The sequence below is a fragment of the Crinia signifera genome, chromosome 4 (assembly GCF_055691185.1).
Source record: "Crinia signifera chromosome 4, ASM5569118v1, whole genome shotgun sequence".
Classification (NCBI taxonomy): Eukaryota; Metazoa; Chordata; class Amphibia; order Anura; family Myobatrachidae; genus Crinia; species Crinia signifera.
The window spans coordinates 288,003,197-288,028,382 of NC_139220.1; the positions used below are offsets into that span (position 1 = coordinate 288,003,197).

Sequence of the window (25,186 nt, forward strand, 5' to 3'; positions counted from 1 at the left end):
CAAAATGTGCATACAATCATTTGATTTATCGAGCAGATGTGGTCAAAATCGAATGATTGTATGCAATATCTTATAAGTGTATAGGCTACATTAATGTGAGTGCTGGGCTGTGCTATGAGGTAAGTTCTCTCTCTCTCTTCATTTTGTTAGTTTGCATTTTTTCCCAGTTTCCACAATGAGCAAAACTTTTTATGTTACAAATATTCCACTCATTTCCTGTGTCCCTGTTTGGATAAAATGTAAATCATCAACAATTAAATTGTAGTACAATGTACAGAGAAATGTGTTAAGTTCAGAGAAATAAATCTTTGTAAGAAGTTTTGGACAGACTTGAAGTTATATATGGTAAAGTGCACTTACCTTACAAAATGTTTTTGTTTGTAATGTTTTTTAGATCACAGGTGGATCAAGGACAACCTGCCCTCTGGCTGCTTTAGGATGTGTTAGTTTTTAGCTAATGGATAATTAATCAAAGCTGTGTGACACAAGGGCCAAATAAACTGAATTAGCTGGAAGTTAATTAAGCTGGTATCAGAGCAGGTTGTGCTGCTTCTTGATGTAGATAGACCAGGGCCCTGGTAGCCGGAGAGCACTTTAAGCCCTGAGATAGAACAATTATGTTGTGATCGTACTGGAAGAGGAGCCATCCGCTGAACCAAGATGGCGGAGAAGTCAGAAGTCTTTTATGGATGTTAGAGATCCTATGTTTGAGCAGAAAGCAGCAGAACACAGGCATGTTTCCATATACTAGAATCAGGCAAGCTTTTATGAGTGCACAGCAAACACTTTGACACTACAGCTTTTCATTTGTCATAGCACATCGCTATCACTTGCTGTGTACACACGGTATGATTTGGTCATCCAGTTTTGACTAGATAGTAGATAGTCAAAATTGCACCATGTGTACACTGCAGGGGATATTGATGCGCGGCCCCCACAGAGTTGCTATTGCCTGGTGATATTGAATATGTAGGCAAAACAATGTTGACTAACCACACATCTCTGTGTATTTTTCCTATGGCCAAACACGCACACATGGCCAAAATCGCTCAGTGCACTAAGCCACATTTGTTTTGTGCACTGCCAGCAGCCTGCCCATGTGTACACCCCTTTACGGTACATAAACATGAGGCGATAAAATTAGCAATAAGGCTCAGTTTAGTCCTTCTGTGTGATATCACTCATGTAATCGCACTTTGTGTATACTGCACCCGATGGCCGATGTGCGCTCCCGCTGGTCAGTTTCGACCCCCTTCACACAAAGGTGATGGAATGGCTCATTAATGAGGGCCATACAGAATGCGGAATGGCCCCCACTCGCCCCCCTGCTGTGGTCTCTCATCGTCCGCCTGCATCTGCAAGTGTATATGCACTTGCAGCTGCTTGCACCCCACTGGGATCCCAAGGCCACCGATATCGGTGAATGGAATGGCTGTATTGGTACATTGGTTCAGCACAGAAAATCTAGCTTTATGCTTTATGTTTTACAAACCAACCAGAATCACCCATGAGATGTGAAGCCAGCTTTAGGAATGGCTAGTAACTGCAATGTACTGTGTCTGTGTTAGTTGGACCCATCAATATGACCTCTTTACCTGGATGCAAACATCCCACTTAAGATATTGCTGCAGTTACACGGACAGGGCTAATTAAGGCGGGTGTGGTTTTATACCATTGTTAGTTACTTCAGCCCAAGTTTGGGAAAAGAGCATTTTGTTGGGGGATCACGTTAGAGCATTTTGGAAAATAAGGATATAGATTCTATTCCTATGACTTTCCATATTTCTCTTGATTGTCTTTTACCAGTAGAGAAACAGGTCAGCTTCCTCTCCAGCCACCTACTGTACATGTAATCCAGGTGCTTATGGCTGGAATGTCCGGGTTTATTAGTGAACGCCTCATGTAATCTCCTGGAGACCGTTGGAATGCAGTTACTTGGTGCATTATTATTATTGTCAGACTGGGCAGAGAGGGGGTTATGAAAAAATCTGTGTTGCACCCTACAGCATTGCAGAAACCATCACTCCCGTATGTAGGGCCTATTTATTAATATTGCATTTAGGTGCATTAAAACCACAGCAATCAATCAGGAATTGTTTTTTTATCTGTGCAGTACACAAAACAAGCAAGAGCCTCATTGGTGCTTTAGATGTAGTGCAAGTTTCCCAGCTCAGTGCTAGAACACTGCATACTGTACCTCCTGCATAACCAGAGGCGCCTGTCCAGGGCTCAGCAGGTCCCAGGGCCCCCATAAAGATATCCTGGCTGTCCAAAAAGTTCCCACAGGAGTATTGCGCGACTACTGCATGACATCACATTGACCTGCTCCCAATCCAAAAGTTCCATTGATGTTTTTTGATAGGATAAAAAATGTTGGGACAAAAAAAATGGTATCACCCACTGTGTGCGGGCAGTCAGGTTACTTTAAATGTGACACCGGTATTAAACGTACTTCTAAAAGACCAAGAGCCTGATTGAATTATAGGCAATGCTGATGTTCACGCAGCTGGGCATTTATTGGTAGACTGTGCACGGGCTGATGCCGGCTGCTGATTGTGCTATGGGTTGTTTAAGGTGAGTCCCAAACTGGTATGTTGCCTAGGGCCCTATGAGTTCTAGATCTGACTCTGTGCATAACTACCTAAATCAGGCATGTCCAAACTGTGGCCTTCCAGCTGTTGTGAAACTACACATCCCAGCATGCCTTGCCATAGTTTTAGCATTCCCTAATAACACAACTGTGGCAAGGCATGAAGGGAGTTGTAGTTTCACAACAGCTGGAGGGCCATAGTTTGGACATGCCTGACCTAAATGAACACTGTATACCTCCCAACGTTTGAATAATGGTCAGCAGGCATTTGTGAAAAGTTACGGATGCAGGTCAGTCACACTAGAGCTAGTACCAGTGGTGGGGAGCTAGGAGAATGCAGGCCAGCTGGGTGGAAACACAGTGCTGTAAGAATGCAGGCCAAGCACACTCTAGCAGAGTAGCACCTTGAGTCGAGTCTAGTGGTGAGCTGAAAAAAATGCAGGCCAGCATACAGCGCAAAACACAGCAGGTACAGGTAATCAGGATGATCCAATGAGCAGAGCACAGCAGATACAGTTACCGGGATTGAACCAAAGGCAGCGGAGGCAATAAACATGTTGGGATACATGTATAAGGCCGGCAAGGACTGACACATGAATCTGAAGTAAAAGACATGCACCTCTGCGCGTGGCACAGACAGGTGAGTGCCCGGCAGGGCAGCCCTGCCAAACCTGTGTGATAACAAAATGTGATGAGAGATGTATTTCTAGATATGAACTTAATATGTGATCTCATTGGGTTTTGCCAAATGGATATCTACCAGTCATATTTGTAATCATTTTTGAACACCTGTAACATACTGGGCCTGTGCCCCTGAGTAAAAGGGTGTACATACGGTGAGATTTTTGCAGGCGATTTTGACTAGTCAAAATCGGCTAGAAGGTTAGTCAAATATCAGCCGATATCGATGCACTGCTCCATCATGATCGCATAGGAAAATTAGACTGGGCAAGTGTATTTTGACTAGATCATAGCCAATCATAGTGAACATAGACAAACTCTCCAGTGCATATAGGCAAAACCTCCAACACATGCCCGGTTCTCCGATAATCATCAGGGCTGCAAATTTACAGCTGAATCGGACTCAGAGTCAAAATCATTTATTTAAAATAGCTTAGTTAAAATCGTCCACTAGCAAAAATCGCACTGCGTGCACACGACTTTACAAGTAATGAATTTGATAACGGAGGAAATCAGACAACTCTCCAACCAAACAGAACAGACCTTGAGAAACATCTCTGGTTGTCTTGTGTTATTCATTTGAACAATGGCACAATAATATTCATAGGCATGACTCAGTCCTCTATCAGGCAATGGTGGAGCAGGCCCCTGACAGACTACACTCTGCAGCAGCAGCACCCTGTGGTTTGTCCAGCTGTTCAGAGCATTCTCAGGACTCCTTGAGCCAATGCTGGTGGCCCCGCTCTCTCTGCACAACATTATGATGTCATACTGTGCAGGGGTAGCACAGACCTTGTTTATTTTTTGGAGACCCCCATTATTCCTTTTTTTATTCATTTATGCTGCTTAAACCTTTGAGAGCCAACTTTGCTGTGAGCAATCCTCAAAATATCCGCTAAAAATGCCATCGTTACTCACAGTATAAGTAAATAAATACAAATACAGCCAAGTCTAATAATAGAAGTTTAGTTAGATATTGCACCCAAAAAAAAAGAACAGTCGCTGTGAGCGGTTTTTAGGATCTTTAACAGCAACGTTGGCGCTCAAACGGTTAATGTCTCACTGTACTCTGAAATTATAGCATAGAATAAAAAAAAATTGTCGCTCCCATTTTCAGCGATCGTTGAGTCAGGAGATTGTATGTCACCATGCAATAGGCGTCTTTCTACTGAGATGTCTCCGGCGTGCATATATACATTAGAGACTGTACAAAAGAAGGGCAACTAAAATGGTGCATGGCCTACATTTTAACCACATGCGATTGCTCGAATGCAATCAGCTTCGGGAGCGGGGCAGGGATGGGGACCGGAGCTGGCGGACAAGGAGCAGGAGCCGGTACCTTAGCGGGAGCGGGGCAGGGATGGGCAACGGAGCCGGTGGCGGTGGACGAGGAGCGGGAGCCGGTACCTTAGCGGGAGCGGGGCAGGGATGGGGACCGGCGGTGGCGGATGAGGAGCGGGAGCCAGAACCTTAGCGGGAGCTGGGGATCGGAGCGGTGGAGCTTGCAGGCGGCGGGACTCAGCGGCCGCAGCAGTTGACTTGAAAAACTGGACGGCCCTCTGATTGGCTGAGGCTGCTGAGAGAGCTCTCTCAGCCAATTAGTGGCTGCCTGAATGTGAGGCAGCTGATTGGCTGAGAGAGCGCTTAGTCTCAGCGGCCTCAGCCATCCAGTATTTCAAAGTCATATGCTGCTGCTACCTGACAGCTCCGGACACCAGCCAGGTAGTACCCCGCAGCACCCATGCGACATTGGGTGCTGCACTGGGCACCACTTGATGCGATCAGATGCGATGGGACATCGCATTGCGATGTCCCATTGCATCTGATCGCATAAGTGTATGGGCAGCATAAGTCCCAAGTAGTTTTTGTTTTAAAACACGCTTCCCCCAACAATCAATCATCCGTAGACTTTATTTCTAGTAGTTTGCCTTTTCTGAACTGTGCATAACAAGCATGCAGCAACTTGTTTGTCTTTAGTTACAACAAGAATGTGGCTTCTGTGTCACAGTCTTCTCTCCACATTATTATTTTGAAATGGGAAGAACACCATGTTATAAAACACAGAAACTGACATAGCGGTTTTATTTGGCACAGGTTTCAGCTTTCTAGCAGGAAAGGTTTCCCAGGTGGGGTCTATTTATTTTGTATAGGTTGTATGTACAGCACTGCAACGGCCGCTCTGGGTGTGTGCTGCAACGGCCGCTCTGGGCGTGTGCTGCAACGGCCGCTCTGGGCGTGTGCTGCAACGGCCGCTCTGGGCGTGTGCTGCAACGGCCGCTCTGGGCGTGTGCTGCAACGGCCGCTCTGGGCGTGTGCTGCAACGGCCGCTCTGGGCGTGTGCTGCAACGGTCGCTCTGGGCGTGTGCTGCAACGGTCGCTCTGGGCGTGTACTCAGCCTGCGTGGTTTGGAATAGGTTCTTACTAATTGGAGATGGAGGTTATTGCAGGTTATTACAATACATTGAAGAACAACAATGATCTCAACATAGATAATAATGGGGCAGATGTATTAAGCTTTAACAAGAGATAAATCCAAGGGTGATAAGGGGAGATAAACGTCCGGCCAATCACCTGCTAACTACCATGTTACAGGCTGTGTTTGAAAAAAGTCAGTAAGGAGCTGATTGGCTGGATATTTATCTCTCCTTATCACCCTTGCATTTATCTCTTTTTAAGGCTTAATACATCTGCCCCAATGTTCCTGTTGGGAGAGGATGAGGACATACCATGTAACAGAGGGCAGTCTGCATTAGACATTATACAATGATAGTTGTCTTGAGGGGAATTAATGAAGGGCTGAAAGCATTGTGCCATAATAGTCTATAATTGTACAATCCTGAGTTGTATGCAACAAGGTTTTTGTAAAAATGTTATATTTGACAGATTAAACTGCATCTGAGTTGTCTTCAATGGTGCTGGAGACAGTAGATGTGGCTGCATTGTCTGACATATTTTCCATCTTGTCTTCTTGCTTACTGCAGTCTTCTGTGGATGTGTCAGGTGTCTTCTTGTACATCTTCTCCAGAACTGACAGGCGTCTCTCCTACCAAGAGGACAATAAGGCCAAGGTCAATGTGGTGAGATGGCCCATGTCACATTAAATAAGTGGGCACATTTTTTTTTCATTTATTCTTTTCACAGTACTTAAAAATGCATTTTTAAATGAACCCAATGATATCGGGGGAGGTTAAGACCAGTGGCCGCTCCTACCTGACCGTAGGAGGGCGGCTGCCACTAGCTACACTGTCCCGTTCTTCCACACTGCCGCCCAGAGTCCCAGCGCCTGTACAATGCAGCTGACAGGTGCCGAACACAGCAAATGCGCAATAGCCTGACTTCTATGGGCTGCATCAGCTGCAGACCATAGAAGCCAGCTAGGGCTGCATGGTAAGACATGGAGTGGCTTCCTATAGGAAGCCAGATCTCTGCTTATCACAGCCCAGACTGGCAGTTCCAGAGGGAGAAAAAAACTCCCAATGGGACTGCTATTACTGCCGGTAACTAGCTGGTAGAACATCCAATAGGAAGTCATTACCAGTCACAGTGGAAGCCGCCAGGGCTCGGACAAGTTGATGAGAAACACCTTGCACAATTATTATATACTGTAGATGCCTCAGTTCATAGCTGTAACAAGAACCTAATCCAGCCCTAGTTATCATGTATACATAGTTCTGTCTACAGTCGTCTCACACTTTGCTGCTGCCTTAGATATCCCCCTTCACCTTTCTGTAGCTTTGGGCCACATTTGTTACTATATCCTAATCTAAACTAAATCAATTGGTTCATTATGGGGCATGTTGGTAGATGAAAACTGAAGATGAGCGTAAATGATCCTGATTCGTTTCTGCATGAAGTCAACTTCAAAACCACAACAGTCCCCAGTTCTACTGGAGGTGATGCGGACACTTATCCAGAGGGATCTAATCCAGATTCGCCAACAATATGTTTCCAGTAACAGGATTGGTCAGTGAACGGCCAGCCTTACACAATCGGTACCATGCGAGGGGACCTCACCATAACCCCTAAGTCTCCTTGCCATGTGCTAAACCCACCATCTGATCCAGTAGTGATGCGGAAGATCTCACCATAATGGAGCTCCTTCCTTCATATTCCTCTCGCCGTGCCTTCTCCTCAGAACTCTCCTTCTCTAAGGCATCAGTCCTGATATAAAACAGTAATTAGACTGGTAAACCTAGAGAGCATTCATGTTGGATAACACCACAGGTTGGCTGTATCCCCAGAGAATCCAGTTGTTGAACTAACTTTGTTCTCGTTCTCTTTCAATGCCTAGGTCAGAGTTATATTGTACCCATCCCCTCTGGCCTGCCTCCTTTCTGTTACACAATCCAATGATACCAATAGCCCCAGGGCATCCCCCTGTCCAGCATGCCACTGATTACCGGAAGGTGTGAGTGATACCTGACTGGGGGTGTTTCAGCCAATGTGATCTGTTTTATTGACAGCAGAGAACACACCCTTGGAGGTGAGCGCGGCATCGCCGGGCCCCTAGCCGAGTTCTGCACTTTCCTATTTTAGGTGCCTCAATGTGTGTGACACAGTCCTGAGGATTCATTCATGATTCAATTAAAATCTAATACTGAAGCTGGGTACACATCTAAATATATACCTGTCCAATCTATCTGGTGGGAACAAAAATCTGGTAATGTTTGGGAGCGTATGAGAAGAGAACATTTGCTCCCAAACACTGGAAGACAGACAGTCAGACAAATCCGTTTTTGTCCATTTTCAGCATTTTGGAGAACATGCTTGATGGTCATACTCTATGCTCATATTCATTACCAGATTTTTTTCCCCACCCGATAGATTGGACAGATAATTTTTTAGGTGTGTATCCTGCATAACACAACTGGAAATATTGAAGTTAATGAAGAGAATGGACCCAAAATGGTGTTTTTAGTGATATTTTTCCACTGGGCACATTTCCCGCAGACTAAACAGCGGTGGCTGCCGGCTCATTCTGTCAGGTCCATGCCAGATAGAACTGCCATCTTAGTAAATGTACCTCTATGATGGTATCGTGCTCCCTGTTATGTGCGAGGCAGATAGATACATTGCACAACATGAAATACCCCGCGTGCCCAGTGCCAGTAAGGGAGGGATGAGCTGTTACTTGCCTGCTCTGCATTTGTGCCATCTGCTCGGTCATCTCCGCCTGAAAAGCTTTGTGCATCTCCTCCATCTTTTCCAGCTGGCCCAGTGCTTCCTGCACCTTCTCCTCCATCCTCAGCAGCTGCTCCTCCAGGTTCTTCTGTGTTTCCAGATTCTTTGCCATCTGTCCCCTCATCTCCTGCAGGTACAGCTCCTGGTGGGGCAGGAGGGGGGGGGGATCAGCTTCATAGACAAATATAACGTTTCAACCTGTTCCATGAGAGTCCTGAGGGTGAGCTATGACAGTGAGCAGTGCCGATAGCTCGCCATTATAGCTCCCCCTCAGTATTCAACCCACCCCCCTTCACTTGCCGTTTCCACCTCACTGGTTCTTTTTAGCGAGGTGGAAACAGCGAGTGCAGCCATCAAAACTGTGGGGCTCGCCACAAAATGCAGCAAACCTCGCCGTTTAAGAGAACCTCACTGTCCTCTGATGGTGAGGATTTCCCCGGAACCTGGCAAGGGGATTTGATCGATCTTCGCCACACAAACCCCCTCGCTGGTGGCATTGAATACCACCCTATATGTTATACTGAGGTTGGAAAAGGGTTAGTTTTTCAGCTATAAAAAAGATCAGGGGTGGCCAAACCTGTCCTCAAGATCTACCAACAGTTCATGTATCTCAGGCCACCTGTGGATCTGTAGTAGGAATGAATGCAGCAGGTTTGAAAATGTGACAGTTAGTAATGACTACAGCTGTGCAGCAGCTAGGGTTTTTTAAAATGTGGACCGTTGGTAGGTCTTGTGGACCGATTTGGCCAGCGCCACGGTAGATGTACAACATTTCCCCAGGAGAACCAGCCGGTGCCCATTATCTTACACAGACTTACCAGACTGTCTCCTTTCTGGCTTCTGTGTTCTATATGATGTAGGCCCTCATTCCGGCACCAAGGTACAGTAGATTTCCGTCGAGGTAGAGTAGAGGCTGTTCTTAGCAGCGGCGTCCTCTGTATTATAGGGAATACCAGAGGTCAATATTCTAACACTACATACAGTATGGAAACAGGGCAATTGCAGAGTGTGGAGCAGATAAGAGAATTCTATTCCATAACTACAAACTGGATACAGATAACTGTATGAGGCAGGTGTGTGGATCATTAGGTCCAAAGTCAAAAGGTAGTCCTTTATTGGTTGACAGGCAGAAGATTGACACATGAAAAAGATCAACATGCATGGTGAAAAGGTCTACACACGTAAAAGGTTGACATAGAAAAAGGTCAACACGAATTTTTCACGTTTTGTGTGTCTAGACATGTTCAGCTGCACTTGGGACACTATTATGTCTCCCTTTATGCCCACTGGGATGGTAAAGTATGAAAAAAAACTCATGTCAACCTTTTTCCATGTGACCTTTTGACCATGTCGACCTAATACATGTTGACCTATTTCATCAGTCGACCTTCTGCCTGTCAACCAATAGTAGTTGACCTTTTTGACTGTTGCCCTAGACACTGTTAACCTAATGACTGCATACCATTGGGGACTTAAGTGCAAATGCTGCTGGATAATGTTATATGCCAGGTTCCCTGTTATTGCACCAGAAATACAGGGCGAGCGACATGGACCAGCAGGCCTAGATGCAGCAGCTGCAGGGGGCTGAATTATGGCACTGCCGCTTAGAGCTTGTTGGCGGTATGGGAATCTCTGTCCTCAAAACTTGGCTGGGGGATATTCCTCGTACTGAGCTCCTATTGTACAGGATTGCATTATTGCAGGGTCCGCAATGATGGTGAAAGTGGAACCTTGGCCTACAGTGCGATGCCTTTGCACCTGCCTGTGATACTTTATACTTTATAAAGGGAGTTGGTCTGTCTGTCAATGGAGCATGAGAACAAACGTAACTGTTCCTGGTCATGAGAGTCTCTTGGGCATCCTTCATTGACAATGACATGTGGAAACTCTATGAGTATTTCTAAAGTAAGCTGATTAGTGCACAAGTATGCGCCAGATATACATACATTTTCTATATTTATATAGGACATGAGGTAGAAGCTTGAACATATTCATATACAGGTCATTAGTGTCAGCTCAATATATCAGAACGGGATCGGTATGAAATCGGTATGAAATCACGGCGGTCGGAATCCCAGCGGTCAAAATCCCGAAGCCGGAATCCCAACCGCCAAAATCCCAAAAAGGGGGGCGTCGGGATTTCGACCGCCGGGATACTAACTGCATCCCATCAGAACAGTTAGATAAAAATAAAGGAAAACATGGCAATATCCGCTCTCACACCTTTACAGTGACTGCCGCCTCGTCCTCATGTACAGTGGTCACCCTTGTCCTGCGCTCTCGTCCAGCTCTATTCTGTGCAGGGACACTTTGTGTGCGAGTCACATGACGTCTGTTCTTTTTCTCCCTCTCATCGGTCCTTGGGGGTGGAACTATTCGTTCCTTGATGAGACTGCTCAGAGATTGGCTCTTTTTCACAAGTGGGCGAAGATTGCGCATATCCCTCGGAAACATGTACTCTGGCTCCTCGCTCTCATCACGACTGTAGGGAAAATGGCATTGTGATACTAGTAGACGTGGAAAGGTAGACGGACTGATAATACTTGGCCATTTAATTCATTCAGTCTTATCTGCAATATGTGCATGGTGGGGCCTAAAGCAATTTACAAATAAAGGAATTCCTAGATTTCAAATTACACTGCATTGGACTTGCCGATGAACGCTGATTCTGCATACGGTACATGGCTGAATCTTGTCTCACCTATCAGCCTTTGTAAAGGTGTGTACACCTTTGCTTTCGATTCGATTTGCTTTCGATTTCCCCTATTCCACCCCAGATGCTTGGTAATTGGGTAGTTGAAAGAAGTATTGGTTGATTGGTTGAAGAATTGGATGATTGGATTTAGGGTTGGATGATTGAATGAAAAATTGGATAATTGGTTGAAGAATTGGATGATTGGATTAGCGTTGGATGATTGAATGAAGAATTGGATGATTGGATGAAGATTGGATGATTGGATAACAAATTGGAAGAAATGAATAAGGATTGGGTGGTGGAGTCCAAATGATCTTGCTGAGTAGGATCGTGGCTGCAGAACCAGTATTGACCACGGAGAATAACCGTCAGGAATGAGGAGAAAGATAATACCCCTTTGGGGGGCTAACCTTGTCCAGTCCATATAGGCGGCAGCAGGGTCCGTGATGATGAGGTATAGCAGTGAGACGATCAGCAGGAGAAAGGAATGACTTCACCGGAGGCGCAGGAAATGTAGTGAATGCTACAGACAGCCAGGAGAGCTCAATGATGTGCGTGGATCGACATAATTGTACTGACTGCCGGTCTTTCCCGGCAAGTCAGTATTTGAAGGGTGAGCTGCGTGCTGATTGGCTTGCTGTTTGACAGCACTGAGTGTAGCCACGCAGCATAGGTTTTTGGATCCCAAAAGATGGCCGCCGGCATAGGAGGCGACAGAAATCAGCCGGCGGTGATTGTGCGCAGATGCGCTGCTGCCGGCGTTTCCAGCCAGAGGCCTGACCAGACACAGACCCATCATGGCGGCTCATGTCTCACGCCACCCAGACCCCGCATGGCACCGGAACACACACCACCACTGTCACCTGACGGCGACAGTGCGAGAGCATACACACTACCAGCATGGGGCACAGCAGCGGAGGTGAGCGCCAGGGCAGGAGACACGCTGATATAGGTCTTAGGGCTAGGCACAGCACAGGGGAACCGGGTAGCAGCCATGGTGGTCATGACAGCCACGCATTTAGAATTTTGAGGATCCACTGGAGGTCCTCAGGCCCAATCTACTCTTTGTTCATGAACCAAGGAGATGCTGAGACTAGCAATAGAGGTTGTTGTGACCCAGAACAGGAGCGTGGAATCTAACACATTGAGGGTGTTCACCAGGAAATCCTGGATGGATATATAGATTTCTGCAGCCCCCGATGTGCAGGTCGAAGCCCCATGTCTGGGTCCTCTTTGCCAGCTCTGGTTCTTAGAGAAGAATTATGCAAGAATACTGGGCCGGAATAAATGGACAACTGAAGAGCACTGGAGAGTATACTGGAAACTTGAGGATTAACAGATGGACCGGAGAACGGATGAATACACTGGAATTGGAGAATAACCAGACAGACTGGACCAGATGACGGGAGAACTGAAGAAAGTGAGAATGCTTGAATCCAAAGGATTATTCAAACACTGGAAACACATAAAAGAGAGCTCAGGACACCTGCACACAGAATTCTGGGAAGAATCCTGACAAACCCTCAGAGTCATTCCAATTGTTCAGATCGGAATTGCGTAGCATGGGGTTGGTGATTCAGAGATCACCTGGCTTGGTGGCGCCCATGGATCACGTGCAGCAGAAGCCACAATCACAATGACTACAGCAAAAGAGGCGTCTCACCATCCTAAACGGTCATCGTTGCAGATGGCGATCTTGGACATACATGATATTTGTGGATATCTCTGGATATCCTGCAAACTCCTTTATCTAAATAAGGCCCTTAGTATGGGTAGTACAATCTCCTATAGAGCTGGGTTAGGTATGATATGTCATAATGTTGACATTCATCATGTTTACAGTGATGAAATATCCATGTATTATAATGTCAACTTATGATTGCTCACAGTCCAGCTGTGATTTACCAGCTCCTGGCGGCTGCAGCACCTTCAGGAGGGCTTCTGGGTCCAGACGATCATATGACTATCACTTCCGGGTCAGACAACTGATCCTCCAGCATTTGATTATGCAACCTAGCCCTAACCTTTCCCCAGAGAATGATTTAGACCTCATGGGGCCCTAGGCAAGATACCAGTTTGGGGCCCTCCTCCATAGCACTATATTTTTGCTGCTGATTGCAGGTGGCATGGATAGAGTACCTTGTCACATGTACAGTCTACCGATAAATGCTCAGCTGCGTGACCATTGCCATTGCGTACAAATCTGAATCAGGCTCTAGGACTATTGGAAGTATACTTAATACCCCAAGTAAACTGACTGCCTGACATACAGTGGAAGAGACCATTTTGTGTCCAAATATTTTTATCCTATCCAAGAACATTAAAGGGACTTTGGGAGAGTGAGCAGGCCCATATGATGTCATGACGATGCCTTTCTGGGAACGTTTTGGGTGGCCAGGATGCCGGGCCCTAGGCAGGAGTATTATTATTAGTGAACTGCCTCCTTATGATGTAGGATGTGGTACAATGTAAGAATTATCTTTTTTTTAGTAATGAGATTATGGGGGACATTTAATAGGATGAGAGAATCAGAAAATGAAATCTCCAGTTTTTTTTAAAGCAGCAATCATTTACATGGCAAAATCAAACTGTTTTTGCAGGGTAAATGATTGCAGCTTTAAAAAAAAACTGGACATTTCTTGCCAAATGTCTCACTTTCTGATTCTCTCATCCTATTAAATCCCCCCCTTACTGTATATCCAAGCTTTCAGTATTGAACCTAATTTGTGATATATGTATCTTAATTGTTTTTATTTGTGTCATGTGTTTTTAATAAACTAATTAAAAGCAACTGCCTCCAGTTTTATCTTTGAAAGACTATATAGTCAATAATACATCAACAATAAAATGTACAGCATTAGAGGATAAGGTGACTTTGGAACCATTGATAGACTGGACCATATACTCTATGGCAGCGGTTCTCAAACTGTGGGTCCTGACCCCAAAGTGGGTCACCAACCTTCTCAGCATGGGGTCGCGACTCCATGTTGCTGACCATCAGGCTGATGACATTTCTAATCTCAGTCAGTGATTCAAGGAGTCTGAAAAGTCTGTTGAATTGTCTCCTCCCATCATTTTGTGCTTCCACAATGCTGCCATATATGTGCTGTCTGCTGCATAGTCATACACATGTGATGTGATGACCTTCTGCAGTAACTTGCTGGGGTCCTGTCATTAATTTTATTGTCTAATGGGGTCATAGAGCAAAGTAGTTTGAGGACCCCTGCTCTATGGGATTGATTTAGCATTGAGCGTATAGTGGTCACAATTCTATGTGCTTCACAAGTTCAGAAATAAATGCATATTTCTGCTTGTATTCCGTGTTTCCCACATCTATGAGCAGGGCCATCATCATTGGGGAATACATGTACAGCAGTTCCGGACTCTGGGTGAGATGTACTAAGCCCTAAAAAATTATACAATGGAGAGTGATAAACCACCAGCCAATCAGTTCCTTACTGTCTTTTTTCAAACACAACTTGTAACATGGCAGTTAGCTGCTGATTGGCTGACAGTTTATCCAGGGTTGCCGACCCTCCCGGAATTTCCAGGAGTATCCCGAAAATCGGGTCCCCCTCCCAGTCCCCCGGAAGGGTGGGCAACCCTCCCGGATTCAGGGGGGACCCCCCTTGTGCCCCAGATCGCGGCATTAAAATGCCGCAATCCTCGGGTCTCAGAGGAGGGGGCGGAGCTAAAATGACACAACCGTGTCATTTTAGCCCCGCCCCCTCCACGGAGATCCGTGAATTTGAGGTTTTACCAACATGGGGGCGGGGCTTGGTGATGTCACTCTTAAGCCCCACCCCCTGAGCGGCTGCTGAAACTCTCCTCTCCGGGCTTCTCCCGGAGAGGAGAATAATGAAGTCGGCAACCCTGGGTTTATCACTCTCCATTTGATCACTTTTCAAGCTTAGTACATCTGGCCCTCTGACAGAGAAGGGGCTCCCAGCCCACTCCTACTGCAAGTGCTGTATGAAGGTGAAAGGGAGCTCAGGTCCTTTGCCTGCCCATCCACACCCAATCTGACAACCTGTGTAGCAAAATAAACGTGGACCCTGGTTCTACCACCTGTCTATATTGTCAGTGCCTAGCCGCATAATTTATGATGACAGCGAGTCCTGTCTATGTGACATCACTTCCCCCCTATCCCTCCACGGCAAAAAACGTCATCGTCACCCACATGCAATATCTCCAGCCCAGTACTTGGTGCAGGAGAACTGACAGTGGCGAAACGTGCAATTTCACCAGCACACTCACATAATACTCATCCTGCCGGGAAATGCCCCATTGCTGCCCAGTAGCACCCTCGCAGTTGCCCAGTGCATGTGAAGTCTGCTTAGTATCAGAACATCTTTCTGCAGATGGAATTATGTGTCACTCTGCCACAGACCCTATATGTACAATGGCATCTACATGTGCCATAGTGACACTGAATGGATGTTGCCCAATGTTTTGACTAATACATTCCCCAATTCACTACATTCACTAGTAGGGAAACCTCCCGAGGCTTTGGGTTTCACTTTTCATTTTGATGCATCACAACAGCCAAAAGGAATGAATCTAATGAGTTATGCTGTCCTATGTATCTACACTACAGCCATATATACTGTCACACATCCTTACTATGGAGAACCCATGGAGTAATACAGCATCATTTAATCTAATTAGTTTCTGAGTTCCCACCACTACGATGTCCTGCTGCATGTCATACAGTAATTGTAATTGGATTGGGCCCAACAAATCGGCCTGTTTCAGTGATAGAGGAGCTGAGAATGTGATGTTACAGGGGGTGCGGGGGCATAGCCAAGAGGTGGAATGATGGGATGGCAGCTGAGCCATGATCTTTAAATCATAGGGAGAAATGTAACAAGCCTTGGAGGGAGATAACAAGGGAGAGATAAAGTACTAACCGATCAGCTTTAACTGTCATTTTACAGGCTGTGCTAGAATAATAACAGAACCCATGAAAGGATTGATATTGACACAGTATATATAATGTGTCCTATATACTGTACAGCATTGTTACCTCTGATCCTGGGTGATGCTTTCTGGGACAGGCAGACCTTCCGCTAGAGCCTTGAGGATTGTGGGTAATGGTTCCAGCTGATCTTTGGTTTGCTGGGAAGGAATTAAAATCACAGTAAGTGGCTGCAGGAAGTCTTCACAGGTCAGGATTATGTTTGTCTTTAAAATCTGAGGCCAAATTAATGAATGATTTAAAGTTGGATTAAGCCTTTGGGGGGCCCGGTTCACTTTAGACTGGGGGCCCCCCTCCCACTTGTCATTACTGGCTGCAAACTGCACAGGAGAATATTACACTGTCAAAACACAGAGTAAAGGCAGTATAAACTTGGTCAATGGGTAACTGCAGGGGTGGGGGATTAATATAAATGTAAATCCCCCATGGGCCTGTGAAGCATATAACCTCTTGTGCAAAATCTCATGGGATTTAGGGCCCCATTTATCATTGATCGCATTTACAATGCGATCTGGGCGGAATATTACTGCCCAGGATCGCATTGTAAAATGCGATCATTTCGCCCCAATGTATCACCTGCTAGGCGCAGGGAAATAAATATAGAAATATTTATATCCGAAATATTAAGTATCCCCTAATGCATGGGTCTTCAAACTGTGGCCCTTCAAACTTCAAACTGTGGATGTTGTGAAACTACAAATCCCAGCATACCTTGCCACAGTTTTAACACTCCCTTATAGCAAAACATGCTGGGATTTGTAGTTTCACAACATCTGGAGGGCCGCAGTTTGAAGACCCATGCCCTAATGTATCACAGGGGACCACATCAGGAACCTCCTATCCCTGCTGCGAAACCCCCTCCCAGCAGCGCCGCCGACCGCATCCCCCATAGGTTTCTATGGGGATGCGAAGCTGCCCGACGTATCAACATCGGGCAGCCCAGCTTTGCACCCCTGGGCTATCGCCATTCTGATATGGCGATAGCCCATGGTAGCCTATGGCTACACATCGCAGTGCCCGAGCGGCAGTGCGGTCAGCGGGGTCGCGGGTGGGTCAGCGCGTAACCGTGCATGCGCAGATCCCACGACTTCCGGCTCTAGGCATTGCAGGGACGGGCTCCTTTCGGAGCCCTGTCCCTGCGCCTAGCAGGTGATACATTGGGTCATAATGATCGCAGTTTACAATGCGATCCTGGGAGGTAATATTCCACCCAGATCGCATTGTAAATGCGATCAATGATAAATGGGGCGCTTAGGCTGGCCACACATCAGACCAACTTTCCTCCAACCATCCAAATAGTTGCTTGGATGGAATAAAAATATGGTACTGTATGGGAGCAAATTTAATATTTACTTTATTTGCTCCCAAAAATTGTCGCTCAGACACAGTACTGTAGTTGAACCTGTTTGATTTAAACAATTGGACTGAATGTTTTTGTCCATTTTCCTGGGTCTGTGAGCACATTTCTGGTTGTCCTTTGCTCCCATCCAGTACCAGATTTTTATCCCATCCGAGCAACTAGTTGGATGGTTGGAGGAAAGTTGGTCAGAATTACTTCATCTGCCCCAGAGTCACTGGATGTGGAGGGAAGTGGTTGATTAGTGCTGGAGAGTGAATGTATGTAGAAGGTTGTGACAAGCAATGCTAGTGAGTCAGAGGAGGGGAGTTGCTGAGCAGGGCAAGTGGAATAACAGGTTAGCAGAAAAGGAACACATAGTTAATATAGGATTCAGTAAGCACCTGATGGACACCTTTGAAGATCCCACAGAGCATATAGTGAAGTACAGCAAGTTCATATGCTAGATCGACACTGCCCTCGTAACCAGCCGCTGCGGCTTCACTGTCCGGATCAGCCACTGCTTGCAGGAATATGGACATCCCATTCCAATGCTGCTCCAGGAAACTATTCATAAATGCCATGTAGTCCTCCTTCTCCCCAAACCTGTGTAGTCAGAATAAAGGTTACAATATAGTGTAAGTGTCTGAGCAGTCCATGTTTAGCATTTTATTAGCCATAGGTGGCGCCAGGTTGTATGTCTTAGGTGATGTGGCAAAGTGTACACTTCTTCTTTGGGTAAGACCACAGGTCAAAGAGCTGAAGTAACTCCTGACATGCTCATCCTACTGTGTTACATCTCATCATAAGGAATATCACATTGCATGACCTGTCAGGAGTCCATCCCTTCTTCTTCAGGTGCAGCATTACACTTCATGAAGATCTGTGCTGAGCATGTAAACCTCAACTCATGCGCTGGTGATGGTGGCGGTCTGTGGTTTTACGCAAGGGAGACGTGTGGTTAAGGTGAACTCCATAGGAGAAAGCAATGTGCATAAGTGCAGAAATAGTGGTTAAATCAATCACATTGCTCTATCCTAACCCAATGTGCGCTAAGGAACCACAAACATTATATATATAGATATATATATCTATATATATATATATATATATATATATATATATATATATATATATATATATATATATATATATATATATATATATATATATATATATGAAAGAAGCAGCGTCACTCCAGGTACTTAGTGGTGGAAAAATGGTTTACCGAGTGTCGTCAACAGTGTTTCGGGATAGAACTCGTCATCAGGACAAGAACATTCTTGTCCTGATGATGGCCCCTAGCCCAAAACACTGTTGACGACACTCAGTAAACCATTTTTCCACCACTAAGTACCTGGAGTGATGCTGCTTCTTTCACATATATTTATTCACCGAAGTCACTCTCCGGGTCAGGCGGGCACCCAGGCCAAGATATTCAGTGGAGCAGGAGCCAGTGGGAAGTTCCGGACCCCACGAGATATATATATATATATATCTGCAGTGGATGACAGACTGTGAGCTCCAGTACATTTTGCTTAAGGCTTGTTTTGGAAAAGAGCAATTTGTCCCCCTGCCGAATTAATTGGTTTTTAAAAACTTTTATGAAAATCGATGCTGCATGATCGCACATCCCATTAGGATCCATCTGAGGTCCGTTTTTTATATATATATATTGGAAGTCGTTCCATGTGTAGTAGTGTGACACACTGCACAAACAACATATTGAAAGTAACCCTTGAGGAAGTCAGTGTGACGAATTGCGTTGGGTGTTTCTATGGGCAGTATTCAATGAGAAATATTCTCCGTGCATGGCGAGAGATTTTTTTCTCTCGCCATGCACTCGCCCTGTTCCGGAGGGCTCGCTGCCACTCCTGCTCCCACTATTCAATGTGGTTAAGACTCACGGCGAGTCTTAACCCCTGCAGCGGACGAGCATCCGCGGCAGGGAGCTGGCAGGGAGCTGGGGGACGGTGGCAGCCAGGGAGATTAAAGTCTCCCTGGCTGCCCCAGAACATATGTGGAGGGGGGGAGGACTCCCCGGGACCCAGGCAGCACAAGCTGCCCTCCCCCTATAGCCAGCAGGGGACCCAGTATTCACTGCACCCGATTGTGCATATGTAATGATCGGGTGCAGTAAATATATGAATATCTAATGAGCGGCTCGAGAGCTCCGGCCCCCTGCTGGCTGCTCTGTGTAAAGAAAAGAAAAATATTAATAAAATATATATTTTTTAAATTAAATATATATTCATGTGCTATAAACACATGAATAAAAATAACATGCCCCTTCACAGAAAAAAAATCCTGATTTTTTGAGACCAAAAAAACCTTTTAGTTTAAAAGTTCACATTCCAGTTCTCCATGAAAAGATGGAGAATGGCTACACGGAGAGACACGGCGAAAATATCACATTGAACAGGGTGGTTCACTTTTGGAGAGCAAAATGCTCCTTCCAACGCGAAAATAGCACAAACTCGCCATAAAACACGGCAAATTTTTCTCATTGAATATGGCCCTATGTATCATGTGAAAACGACTAAACTGCAAACAAAAGTTTTAAAACATCATTTTTAAGAGATTATGTATTAAATTGTTTAAAATTGTGATCATGTGTCTGTAAATCATTACAGTTCTTACTGGTGGTGGAGAGTAAACATAGTGGCGCACTCTGTTTCTTGTGTATATATATACAATGGCACGTGGACTGTTTGTTCTGTTGTGGTGAGTGCCGAACCGACACAAATATATATATATATATATTCTGCCTTACAAAAGGTAAATATACGCTGATCTGTTTTGGTTAAATTTTGGAATCAATACAGAATGGTAGAGGTAGAACCAGGCCTAGCGACAGGGGGGGTCTAGGGGAACAACCGTGACGGGCCCCAATGATTCAGAGGGTTGCAAGCTGCCCTGGCGGCGGCAGTGATATACTGTATACCTGCTATACACTGTATACCTGCCAGCCATCTTCAGTCTGCATTGTATGTGCTGGGCCGCAGTACAGCTGGCTGAGCGTCTGCCACCTGTACTGTTCATGCGCCCTGGCCACCGGCTCGGCTGTCTGTTCTGCTTCATGGTTCAAGTCCTGGTCGGTGACTCGGAGCTGCGTGTAGGACAGGTAAGGTGGCGCTACACTGCCTGCCTCTCCCCTTCTTTCCTCCTCTGCTCTCCTATTACCAGCTCCTCGCCACCAGTCCTGTCTCTCTCCCTTCAGCCTTTTCATTTGTCATATTTATAATATGATTAAGTATTAGAGTTTCTATTTCTTTTTTAGTTGTTTGCAAAACTGTGAAAAATAAACTTTTTTAAGCCATAGAGAAGACATAAGGAAGAGAGGAGTAAAGGGTGCTTGCAGCAGAAATCCTAGTGAACAGGGCCCCAAGATTTCTGTTGCCGGCCCTGGGTAGAACATGGTATTGCCAACACTTCCAGATCACCCTCCTAAATGTTCCCTGCTGTACTCATCTGCTGGGGTCAGCACCAACCACCATTGAGAATATATGATGAATGAAATATGGAGTTTCTCTACTGCTGGACAGTCAACCAATAAATTCCATTGGGACAGAATTGTCTTACTATGGCCCTTAGTGCCTGTAATATGCAATATGTCTGTGAGCCTCTTGTTTTCAGTCTTCTCTACAAATGTGTTGGTTTTCAGCTTAACAATACAACTTTGTGGAATGTTTGTTTCCGGTCTCAAATCCCAGCCCATCAACCAATCAGAAACCCTTGCTTGGTGTGTGAGCTTTAGAATGATCACCTTGTAAAATTAGCTAGGTTCTGTAGGACCTTGGCGACCAGCGTCAAGGCACGTGCGGCAAGAGGATGCGGATGGTCAGGCGAGAGCTGAAATAGTCCTGGCGACAGGATAGCTGGGCACAAGAATCGGAGGAAGAGGCAAGCACTGACCAGACGGGAACCCAAATCAGGTCTTCCTTGCATTCCAACTTTCTCCTGCCAACAGGAGAACACTGCTAGGAGCTCTGGAGGAAAAGACCTGTAAGTGGAAAAACGAAGGATCATTGATGGGAAGAAGGTGGAGATGGATTAGACAAGTAGAGAAACCCGAGATGTATAGGTAGAGAGATATTTTATGAAAGTGGACAGTGAAAGATGGTTAAATGGTAAATACAAACAAAAGGATTGTATCCAATATAAATAATTATACTGGGAGTACCACAACTAGACTAACTCTTGATACTTAAAATAGAATATTCGGTACTTATATGTTAGTTGGGTACCCACTATAGTTAGTACGCTCATACCCCCACTATCCATGTCGGCATGGAGTTGATTTTATATAGTGTGGCGAGCGCAGCCCGAAGCGTGGCAAACGTAGTGAGCCCCGCGAGGGGACGCGTAAAACTAAGCAAATAGCTCAGTGGGCGCCCAACTAACATATAGGTACCAAAGATTCTTTTGTAAGTGAGATGTAGGCAGGACAGAAACTATTTCATTTTGCAGAGCATACTTGTTGATCCTAGTCCAAATGGCAAGTGAAATGGTGATGCGATTAGTACGATCATTGGCACTGACATGGAGGTCAACATGCACCTACTGTATGTCTACTTCCTTGTCGACCATGCTGTACCTACCACTGACCTACATCATTCACAACCTCTGAGCATCAGGTCAGGAGGGTGGACATCTCATTGTGGGTGTGGATTACCTATCCGAGCCCTCCAATCAGGACAATCCCCTCAAATTGATTACATTTACGTGAAATGATTGGCTTTGATGCAGAGCTATAGATTTTTTTATGTCTGTAGAAGAAGTTATGTATAAAGAATAAAGGTCACAGGTGGTGAGCTCTCACTTTTGTGACTGGAAGATACCCTGTATGGCCTCCTCACAGCTCTGCCACAGCTTCTCTCTGTTCTCGCTCAGCTTCTCTGGGGGACAGCGCAGTGGGTCCACCTCGTGACTGTCTCCTGAGGCGTAGACCCGAGCTATAAAAGGGCCTACAAAATAAAACACCAGATATTATTCTCCACAGTAAAAATCTAATATTTGCCTGTGATCATTTTAGCTTGCCTTTACATTTATTTCCGAGGATTAGAATAGATATAAACCTGCTATTCAGGTCAGGCACAAGAGCCCTAGCGCTAGTAGCAGACCCAATGGTAACATAAGAACATTAACATCGTTCAACAATCAATGTAGACCATTTTTAAAAATAAAATAAAACAATTACAATAAATTTAAACATTCAAACCAAACCGTTTGAATTACGAAAAATTGGACTGCAAAGGGTTAAACAAACAGAAAGGTATACAGTGCTGCATAATAATAATAATAATAATAATAATAATAATAATAATAATAATAATAATAAAAAAAATCGATAAAAAACAATAGTGAGCAAAATTTTTTTACTCCAGGTCCTTTATGGAGCTTACATAATTCCATGTCTGAAGGTTGGACTTGTGTATGTCCATCTCAGACCCTTTCTGACAGGAAAAGCAGAGACTTCCCTAATAGAGCAAGCCTGGTGTAACCTACAGGCCCAGCTTTCTGAAAACGGGAGATAGTAGTATGGGAATACTATGGGAAACAACTTTCCCATAGTAATCATCTAACGGTACAAACTCCGGTGCCCTCCTGGCTGGGCCTTGGCTGGATGCCAAATATGCAGAGGGGGGTTGGCGGCACTCTGAAATAATTGCAGACCACACAGGTATACCGACGTTTCTGTGCCAACTGGCACTTTTATCTTGACCCCCCTCTATATATATATATATATATTACTAAGATGTCTATTCTACTTCAGAGTTGCCTACCCTCCCGGAAATCGGGTCCCCCTCCCGGCCCCCCGAAAAGGGGGGCAACCCTCCCGCATTGCCCTTCATCACTGTCGGACCCCGGGTTAAATTACGCGATCGCGGCTTTTTAGCCCCGCCCCCTGCCATGCAATGTGTGAAATACAGGCATAGCACGACGGGGGGCGGGGCTAAATGATGAGATCACTATGGACACACCCCTAATAGGACAGCCCTGTGGCTCCGCCCCTGAACCGCCCCTTTCCCCTCCCGGAGATGTCCCCGCCTCCTGCTTTACTGAGCTGGCTGCCCTCTCCCGGAGAGGGCAGCCAAAAAGTCGGCAACTATGTTCTACTTCACATGTGATGTTGCTATGGGCAACCAATCAGATCCTGTCTACTATCTTCTAGAGGGTGCTAAATAAATAAGAAGTAGCTTCTGATTGGTTGCCCATAGCAACATCACATGTGAAGTAGAATACACATCTTAGTAAATTTCCCCCATCACATCTACTCTCTGAATCAGTTCCATACCAAGGGTCTCCTGCAGATATGTCTGTCCAACCATTTTCATATACTCTTCTATAGCCTTTGTGACAATGGTGTTTTCACGAAATATTAATGAGTCTTGGACATCATGACGAGAAATCTCAGCTACTCCTAGGTCCACCAAGAACTCCTATAAGAAAAAGTGAAATGGGATAATTATACTCAGCCTCAATAGTGCACAGGCACAATATAAGCTCGTACATAGGTGCATCTCACCTTGGCCTGGCCAGTGCTCTGTAGGACATAAATCAGTGACTTCCCCAGCTCTTCCTTCTCTCGAGCACTCAGAATGGGTTCCATTGCGCTACTCAGTTTCAGATATCTCCAAGTAAGGTACTCTGCAAACTCCTTGTACTGCACCAGGGGAAGAACACACAGCTTCCTGTATCTACCTCGTAACCTCAGTGCCACCTCTCCACCAAGAGGTACCCATCTTTCCACACCCTCCTTCATGCCTTCCAGCGCCAATGTTACAGTCCCCACACCGGTGGCCTCCTTCCCCTCCCGAAGTAAATGAAGGGCAACATGGCCTGAAGAAAAGGGCAAGTCTCGTAAATGAAAGCTTTCGCCCCAGAAAACCACTCCATCCTCAGCTGACTTGCTTGAGGTCCGACCATAAAGAGAACCATCCAGGTGGACCTCGCAGAAGTAACGACCACGGGAGCCAAGACCGGAACTGGAAAGACCTTTCACCTCATGGATCCACAGGCTGAGGGAAGACTCTTCACGTTCACAGTTATCCTGTGCAACAGAATAAGTATGTCAATAGCATGGCTTCCTCAATATAGTGTATATATATATTTATTACGGATGTAATAAATATATTGTCTACAAAAAATGACTTCTATTCAGCCTTGTTTTACTGAAATATTAATAAACTGTTTAAACTATTAACAGCGGCTTCAATAAGATGTAAAACCAGGGTTCTAGCTCCCTGCATTATCTCCAATGCCTCCTGCTGAGACTTCAGACGCGGAAGCAGTAACCTCAGAGGGGGAACCCAGCATTGTCAGTCTTACTCCTTTACATTGAGCCTCATAGGATGCCCGTGGACACAGGTCTGTGTCTCTGGCAGCAAGTGGTGGCTTTGGAAAAACTCCACCGACTCCTCTTCCTTCTACGGCAGGTTGAAAATGTTTATGGTTCGGCAGCCATAACGGACACAGGGCCAGATGCACTAAGCTTCAAAAGTGATAAAATGGACAGTGATAAAAAGCCAGCCAATCAGCTCCTACCTGACATTTTTCAAACACAGTCTGTGACATGACAGGTAGGAGCTGATTGGCTGGCTGTTTATCACTCTCCATTTTATCACTTTTGAAGCTTAGAGCATCTGGCCCACAATGTAATAAGTGGTGCTTTTTTGTAATAGACATGACTGTGTTTAGGCTCTAGTTTTCCGATATCCTACC

The 25,186-nt window shown here is 45.5% G+C and overlaps 1 protein-coding gene across 1 annotated transcript in view; it reads right to left on the reverse strand.

The window, feature by feature from the left end:
- Nucleotides 1–5,951: 5,951 nt before the first annotated feature.
- RASAL3 (RAS protein activator like 3) overlaps nucleotides 5,952–25,186 on the reverse strand; it is a 56,607-nt gene continuing 37,372 nt past the window's right edge. Inside the window, exons 9-19 of the mRNA XM_083184941.1 lie at nucleotides 23,991–24,515; nucleotides 23,760–23,904; nucleotides 22,284–22,428; nucleotides 21,228–21,464; nucleotides 17,866–18,067; nucleotides 16,174–16,265; nucleotides 10,676–10,934; nucleotides 9,271–9,387; nucleotides 8,407–8,594; nucleotides 7,357–7,432; nucleotides 5,952–6,314 (exon numbers count right to left, since the gene is read on the reverse strand). Coding sequence (XP_083041067.1) covers nucleotides 6,156–6,314; nucleotides 7,357–7,432; nucleotides 8,407–8,594; nucleotides 9,271–9,387; nucleotides 10,676–10,934; nucleotides 16,174–16,265; nucleotides 17,866–18,067; nucleotides 21,228–21,464; nucleotides 22,284–22,428; nucleotides 23,760–23,904; nucleotides 23,991–24,515 — 2,145 coding nt within the window. The 3' untranslated portion in view covers nucleotides 5,952–6,155. The remainder of the gene's footprint in view (nucleotides 6,315–7,356; nucleotides 7,433–8,406; nucleotides 8,595–9,270; nucleotides 9,388–10,675; nucleotides 10,935–16,173; nucleotides 16,266–17,865; nucleotides 18,068–21,227; nucleotides 21,465–22,283; nucleotides 22,429–23,759; nucleotides 23,905–23,990; nucleotides 24,516–25,186) is intronic.